Source organism: Hyaena hyaena, unplaced genomic scaffold (genome assembly GCF_003009895.1).
Source record: "Hyaena hyaena isolate Hyena2069 unplaced genomic scaffold, ASM300989v1 scaffold_237, whole genome shotgun sequence".
Taxonomy (NCBI): domain Eukaryota; kingdom Metazoa; phylum Chordata; class Mammalia; order Carnivora; family Hyaenidae; genus Hyaena; species Hyaena hyaena.
Window position 1 is genome coordinate 1,375,112 of NW_024080874.1, and position 7,913 is coordinate 1,383,024.

A 7,913-nucleotide genomic window follows, 5' to 3' on the forward strand; every position below is an offset into this window, starting at 1 on the left:
GGGAGGGCTCAGAATTCAGGAAGTCTTGAAGAGAGTGAAGAGAAGGCTTACTTGAGAATACCACATCATATTTAATTGGTACAAATCACAGCACTGAAAATGGCTCGACTGAGTGGGCCTCATTCAGTTTAGGCAGCCGAGGGAAGAGGCGATGTCCTAGTCCTCTCCCTGGAGCTAAATGGTCATCTGGGGAAATGGAGGCTCTGGGGCACAGAGGTATTTTCTTAAGAGGAAAAGGAACAACTCCCAGCGCTGGGTAAAACTGCAAAAAGAAAACTCTGCTCAGGCACTAGCTACAAGGCCACACCAAAGAAGGAAAGCTGGATCCTGTAAGCTGCTGGAAGAAAAGGAACCTTTCCAGGTCAAGTTCCTCCCCAGCGCCTAGCACACAGTAAAAGGTGCTCAGTTAGGGTGTGTTGAATGAATGAATGCTCAGGAGTATTTCCTGATCGTTGGGTTCAGGAGTCTACCGGGAAGGGCTTAAATCTAGAATTTCCCTTTTCAAATACGGTTCCCTAACACGGAGAAGACAGACGCTGTGGGAAGAAGGCTGAAGAGGAAGCAGGGCGTGTGCTAGCCCAGAGCCCTGACCGCTCCGAAGAGCAGTGACCTGGCGGCCTGCTGAGTTCCAAGCTAGGAGGGACTATTTTTTTAGTGTTAGGATAGGGAGCTGCCCTGGGCTAAATCCAGTCACCTGCCAGCCTCTGTGGTTCCGTCTCTGGAACCCTGCCTCGTTTCCTGTCAACTGCAGAGCACGCCAGCACCACCTGCCCGAGGAACAGGCTGTGTTCCACGTGGGCCCAGGCTTGATGGCCCCACCCAGAGGCGCCCCGCTGCCAAACCGGAGACCGGCGAGTGCCTACAACCTTAGCTGGGCCCCACACAGCGACACCCTCCAGTGAGGCCAGGACATGGGCACCTCATGGCCGTCGGCAGGCTCCTCACATCAGCCACTGCTCCTTCTCTTTGATGAAGTGCTCTGCCCAGCGGCGAGTCAGCTCCAGGTACAGGTTGGGCTGGTGAGGCAGGTAGTCCAAATACAGACGTGTTGGCGTCTTCTTGGGAATGGCCTTCTCGATCTGGGTGCCCTCGTGCCACTCGTTGAAAGAGGTGATGGAGACAATCTCGGGCCTCACGGTCAGGGCTGCCTGCAGGGCCGTCTCATAGTACTTGCCATTGACCCTGTTCCGAGTATTGTGGTTATTCCAGGGCCGGATGCTGGTGTCAATGTAGCCAGGCCCCACGCTGGGGATGAACATGAGGTTGTTGGCGTCACAAAAGTTCTTCACAGCTTTCCAGTTCTGATGGGAGGAGCCGAAGGAGAAACCATTGGAGGCAAAGTAGGTATACATGCCGTCAAACCCGGCGGCCAGGATGTCGTGGGTGTGGCCCTCCTCCACCAGCAGCGCTATGAAGACTGCATCATAGGGGGTGTTACGGATGGAGTGGGGCCCACTGGGTGTCAGGAGGTGAGCCCAGGCCTCAGGAGACGTCAGGTATGAGTCATAGATATAAAAGAGTGGGAGGCTCTTGCCCATGCTGTTCTTATAGCGGTAAAATGCACCATGGGAGCCATACCTGAGGAGCAAGAGGGAGAAGAACTTGACATGGCAACCTAAGAAGGGGCAGCCAGCACAGCTGTACGACAAGCTGTGGGTTAGGTCTTTCCTGAGACCCAGGATCCCGCCAGGCCCCACGGTGAGAGTCATCGTGCCTCTAAGCAAGAACCTAGTCCCCGCCCCCTGTCCATCCCCAGCCTCGGTGATCCTGTATTCAAGCTCTCCACCATGCCACCCCCATCTTTCATCTAGACTGCAGCAACAGCCACCTGACCGGTCTCTAGGCTCCTGCTTCTGGCTCCCTACAATCCACTCTCCTTAATCACATGTGATTGCTCTTTACCAAGATCTGCAAGGCCCCCCTCCAACTTGATCAGGCCCTGCCCACCTCCATCCCTGCTATGACCCCATCTCTATGCACCAGCTACACTGGCCTTTTATTCTGCCATCAAGCTTGTCCCATCATGGGCCTTTGGATCTGACGGCCCTCTGCCTGGAATTTTCTACCACTCCAGATCTCTGAAGAGCTGACTCTTCCTTCAGGTGTTAGCTCACATGTCATTTCCTCAGAGACACTTATTTGACCACTCTTTCTAAAGTACAGCACCCATCTGCAGGCATGCTCTCTAACACAATATCCTGCTTTATATTCTTTATTGTTGCTTTTTCAGAGTGGGAGTCACAATTGGTCTCTCGTGCGTTAACTCCTGTCTGCTTCACCACCTCAACACACTAGAACGTAAACTTTGCTAGTCCTACCCATTATGGTACAACTGGGGCTTAGGACAGTGCCTGGACACCTGAAGGCACTCAAACATTTTCTGAATGAGTGGATGATACATGCATGCGCTGTGCAAGCTCCTTTCACATATATTAACTCACATAACTCTCGCAAGACTCAAAGGTTAAGTAAGAGGCTTGCATCAGATCACAGATTGGAGGCTGCCAGATCAGAATTCAACCCCGTGTTGCTGACTCCAAGTCCAGTACAGTCTTCCTGTGAAGTAGCTGCTGAGGACACAGGCACTGTGCCCTTGTGTCTCATGACCTGCCCCTCTAAACCTTCAACCTCTACCCCCATTTTGATCCCCACCAGAATCCAGGCCCCACAGCAGCCTTACGTGTCAATGATGTACTTGATGTTGTCATGCAGAGTGACATCATCCCGGCCCTTGTAGGGTTGGATGTGGAAGGCCACCTGCCACAAACAGGAGATACTGGTCAGGTGAGGATTTGCCCTGGGGTCACACTCCCCTAACGCTTGGAGGAGAGGGCGCTACAACCATGGGCATAATAGAGATAAGAGCAGCCACTGCCCTCAGGGCCAAGGAAAGAGGAGCAAGAAATTTGCCCACCTCCCACAGCAGGGCCTCTGGGAATCATTTGGATGGGCTGTGGCTTGATGGCTAATAGTTTAAAGCTTGTGGGCCACTTCCATGTGGTTGGCACTAGCTGCCTGAAACCATGTGAAGAAGGATGCTGAATGAAGCTGAGTTGATGGGCAAAGGTGCTATGATCTGTTAAACATGTCAATGATGGGCTCAGGAACAGGAGTGGGGCTCCTCTCTCCTATTTCTCTTTCTTTGCCCCAGGACAGGGGAATGACTTCTTTGGTTCATTTGGAGAAATTGACTGGACATGCTTCGCTCAGCTCATTCATTCCTCTTGAAAGCGCACCTGCCCACCAGCCAAGAACACAGGTTATACTCTGCTCCTTGAGGCCTAGCACTGCCGCCTCCCACTAAGGATCTGAGGCTGGAGTTGAGTTTCTGGGCTCATGTGGGTCCTTGCCTGCCCTCTATCCAGAGTCAGAGTCTGCAACCTAACTTCTATCTGATATTTATTCAGTCTCCCATTTCTCCTATATTTAGTTTTCCCGATTTTTTTCATAATTCAAGAAAATAAAAACAGGTGCTATTTCTTAGAACTCCACCCCCTACACCACACTTGCTGTGTATTTGCCATACCTGGGCTAATGCCAAGAACTAACCCCGTGGGCAGAGGAGGGGAAATCTGAATGGGCCAAAGAGCACCTGACCTTTTCTTGGAGACTCACCTGGATGTTGTACTGATGGGCGGTGTCGAGAATGGCGGGCACCAGGTCATCTGAGGGTTCCCCGTTATCATCAGCCATGCCAGGTGGGTACCAGGACAGGACCAGGACGCCTGTGACACAACACAGAAGCTACTTCAGAGACACACAGTACCCACGCAACAGAGATGTGTTTTCTCACAAGCCATCTCCAACTGCAAAACGGTTTCTGAATGAAACCTTGAGCGAGGCCATGGCCAGGTTTACCTCCTGCAGATCAGATCCCAGAGCCTAGAGTCCCGGAGCTGTCCACGCCCGCGGTGCTGAAGCGCGGCGGCAACGGGAACCTTTGCGCACCAGGCAGAGAAGGAGCCTGACAAAAGCCTGAGTCGGACTCGGCTTTCGCTTGCAGCTTGCATTCGCAAGGAGTAGAACAAAGGGAAATGGGTGCACGATACCACACCCATCTGGAAGCCACAGTCCTATCTCTGGAGGAAAGGGGCACCTCTAAGTTCCCGCGGGGAGAAGAGCCCCAAGCCGAGGTCATCTTAGGCTTCCCAAGGGAAATAACATTTGTCTCGACAGTCTGCCTCTCTAGGCTGTAAGATCCCGAGGGATAGCCTCTGTGTTATTTATCTGTGAATGCCTCCCATCATTGTCTTTGGCATTCAGTTTCCGCCCATTCACTAGCCATCTCTAGATAAATTGAAATGTGTTGTAAAACCCAGCAGAATTCAGTGACAAAATCTGAAAGAAATGAGCCTCTTCACCCGAGCCTGCCTACAAAAGAGGCTTCTAGGGACCTCTTTTCAAGCAGAGTACTTGATGAAAAGCCCCTGGCCTCCCTACTGCAAACAGAGCAGGGTCCACATCATGTAACATGGGCAAACTTTCCTTTCTGCAGCCAGCAAAAACAGGAAGGGCTGCTGCCCTAGCCCTGTATCTCATGTGGAAGCAGAGGCCATCTCAGGCGTGGCTCCACTGAACCCCACTCCTGCAGGGCCAGGATACCCAGCCTCGCTTAAGAAGCCCAAGAGACAAGAAGACTCTCCCTCTCCTTGCCGGCCCTCCTTGGGACAGCTCGGAGCAAATGCCTTCTTCCACTGGCCCTCCCAGCAGCTCCGCCCTATGAAAAGGCCCTGTTGTGAGGGGTCAGAAGGCAGAGGTGGGGGGAGACCTAATACTAGAAGGAGGGGGCGGCGCCGCGTGGTAAGCTCTGAATGAAAGTACAAGGGAGGGAGTAAGAAGCCAGGCAGAAGGGTGAGTGGGACCAGAGGCTCGGTGACAGGATCAGCGGGAGTTGCGGCGTGGAAACGAGGAAGGGCGAGGCGGGGCGACAGGGCCGCCCTGGGATGAGGGGAACTCACCGATGGCAGCTTCCTTGAGCTGGGTCATGTGCTCCCGCAGCACGTCGGGGTCCCGAGAACTGTAGGGCCCCAACTCCGGGTAGAAGCTGGAGCCCAAGTCGTCGGGAGGACTATGGCGGCCGCGGGGGTAGCTGGCCGAGATCTTAGGGTCCCAATGCGGCACCATGACGTGGTCCCAGTGAATGTAGTGGCCCTCGCGCCGCGGGCTCCCGTACCACGAGTAGTAGAAGGCGTGCAGGTCCGAGTAGACGCGCAGACTCTGCCCGGGGGCGGGCTCGGCCTCCGCGGGGGCCGGGCCCGGGGGGCTGCCCGGGCCGGCAGTGCGGGGCGGCGGAGGCGGAGGCGGCGGCGCGGCGGGGGCGGCAGGGGCCCGGGCGGCGGGCGCGGGGGCTCCTTCCGGGCGTCGCTCAAAGGGCGCCAGCTCCAGGCCCGGGCCCAGCGCCGGCAGTCCGTCCGGAGCCTTGAGCGTGCGCAGACCCATGAGGGTGCCGAAGGCGAAGAGCAGCACCAGGAACAGCGCGATGCAGGCGCGGCGCCGCCGCCGGGCCATGGCGGCCCCTGCGCTCCCGGTGGCTCGCCCGGCTACCTCCGCGCGCGCCGAGCCATGGCTGCCCGCCCGGCTCCCGGGCGTCGCGCAGCCCGCGCGCGTCCCAGGGAGACGGCGACGCCGAGCGCGGAGCGCGGCGTGGGCGGCTCCCGGCCTCTCCCCCGCAGTGCGGGCGGGCCCGGCACACAGAGAATGCAGGCGGCGCAGACCAAGTTGTCAAGAGTCGAGGGGGGACTGGACGCGAGGGGAGGCGAAGAGTGGTGGAACTGCGAGTGCCCCGGGCCAAAGCAGCAGGGGCCTAGTCGGGTCCCCCTAGTGGCGGGGGAGAGGGGGGCGGAAGGATGCCCTCCTTCCGGAGCCCAGGAGAAGGTCGAGGCGGCGGCGCCTGAAGGCGTGGGAGCAGAGGGCTGGGTGGGGAAGAACGAGAATGTCGTGTCCGACGCTCTCGCCGAGGATCTCCTTCCCCAGGGATCCCTCTTTACTGACTTCACCGACCTCTCCCTGCTGATCTCAGTGACCTCCCTTCTTTGCCCTCGTACCCCCTCTCACAACCCGGGCAGCCTCTGAAACTTGGGGAGATGGGCGCCAGGAAAACCCCAGGAGTCAGACGCTACACACACTGGCTAGAGCGTGGAAGGACAAGGGAGACCGTGACTTGCACAAAGTCACACGGACCCGGCCTAAACCCAAGAGCTCTTGTCACTGGCCAGACCGCTGATCCCAGGCCTGTTGTCCAGGGCTGTTTGTCTTTGGACAAACTCCTAGGATCGGTGAAAACTAAATGAGATAGTCACCAAAAGGCACTTTAAACGGGGCCTCGCAAAATTAGCACTCAGTACACGTTCGCCATTCTTTCCGGACTCTGAGCGCCAAGGGGCAGGCCCTGGGTCTTATTTACCCTTCTGGACTCCAAAGGGGGGCTGTGGGAACAGGGTCTGACAATCGATTCCCAGGGCTGTTTGCTGAGTGAATACCAACCACCCTCTGGTGTGATATTCTATAGGCAATGATTTCTTCCCCGCTCAACACTGACTGAGTTCCTACTCTGCATTATTCATTAGTTTATTTATTCAGTTTTGTTTATTGTCTGCCTCCTTCACTGGTCTATGAGGACAGCAACCTTAATCTAGCCGCTGTGTCTGAAACAGGGCTTGGCATAATAGTAGACACCTGATTCTTATTTCTTAAGTAAAAAAATTGTAGGAAACCCAGGAAGAGGAGGAGCAGAGTTGGGGAATGTGGGTAGACCTGGAGCCCAGGAAAGCGAGTTTGAGAGAATTCATAGTAGTAAGTGTGAAATAAGTAGGAAGGATGCCTTCAGCTCCAAGCAGCAGACACCTGATTCACACTGGCTTATGCAATATGGAAATGTATCATCTCACAGTGCAGGAAATCCAATGGTAGGACAGAGTGAGTAGATTCCCTGGTTCAAACATCATTAGGAACCTGAGATGTTTCCACCTTGCTGCTCTGCTGTGCCCACCACTGACTTCAGACCCAAACCTACCAAAACTGACTCCCCTCGTATCACAAAATGACTGCTTGGGGGCAGCTGAGGCAGCATGCTCCCTTTCCCCAACCAACAGGCAACAGTAAGACTGATTTCTCTTTCCTAGAAGGCCTAAGCAAGCTTCTCCTTAAAGCTCATCAGTCTAGTCTGTTTTAGGCCTGCCTGTTCATCCCAAACAAATCGTTGCCAAAGGGAATGGAATTACCATGACTAGATTAGATTATATGTTTGCAGTGGATTGAAACTTGGGGAGAAGACCATGCTCTACCATGGAATTAGATAGCTCTGGAAAGGAGTAAGAATGGGAAGGGGAAAGAATAAGGATGGAACTTTCAGGAACACCAGCACTTTGGGGTTGGGCAGAGGAATGGGAGCATGTGAGGAAAGCTGAGAAAGCATCACAAAAGAGGAAGTAAGAGAAGTGGGAATGACTGGTAATGGTCTTAGAAAACTAGTGGCTGTTTTCTCCTGCTCTCTATCATTCTGCTATTTCCAGAAATGTCCTGCAGTGTCATGGTGGCCTCCACTGGCCATGTCTGGAGTCCCTAACACTACCACCCAGCCATAACGGTTTGATCTGGGGCTAGCAGCCTACCCATGAGGAACCAGTGATAGTATCCATTACCCACTGTTCCAATCATGAACACCCACCCAAGGGTCATCAATTATAACTCTTCTCTGGGATTTTTTTCTTGTTGGTGCTGAGGGTAAATTCAATCTTTCTCTCTAAAAAAGTAGTACCGTTAGTTGGGACACCCAGGTGGCTCAATCAGTTGAGCAAGCAGCATTGGCTCAGGTCATGATCTTGTGGCTTGTGGAATCATTTGTGGGAGTGAGTCCCACATCAGGCTCTGCACTGACAGCATAGAGCCTGCTTCACATCCTCTGTCTTTTCTCT

General features: G+C 54.6%; 1 protein-coding gene across 3 annotated transcripts; it reads right to left on the bottom strand.

Annotated features, from left to right (window-relative positions):
• Positions 1–51: 51 nt before the first annotated feature.
• Positions 52–5,567, bottom strand: MANEAL (mannosidase endo-alpha like). 3 transcript variants are annotated; one of them, XM_039244475.1, is made up of 5 exons: positions 4,959–5,567; positions 3,616–3,725; positions 2,681–2,757; positions 920–1,578; positions 52–262 (listed from the first exon to the last, which is right to left on the bottom strand). In XM_039244475.1, exons 1-4 carry the CDS (start codon positions 5,506–5,508, stop codon positions 942–944), a joined length of 1,374 nt encoding a protein of 457 aa, XP_039100406.1. In that variant the 5' UTR covers positions 5,509–5,567; the 3' UTR covers positions 52–262; positions 920–941. The 3 variants fall into 3 exon arrangements, with proteins under 3 accessions (XP_039100406.1, XP_039100405.1, XP_039100407.1); XM_039244474.1 differs by having other exon boundaries at positions 52–1,578; XM_039244476.1 differs by lacking the exons at positions 2,681–2,757; positions 4,959–5,567 and having other exon boundaries at positions 52–1,578; positions 3,616–3,686.
• Between the last annotated feature and the right edge of the window lie 2,346 nt (positions 5,568–7,913).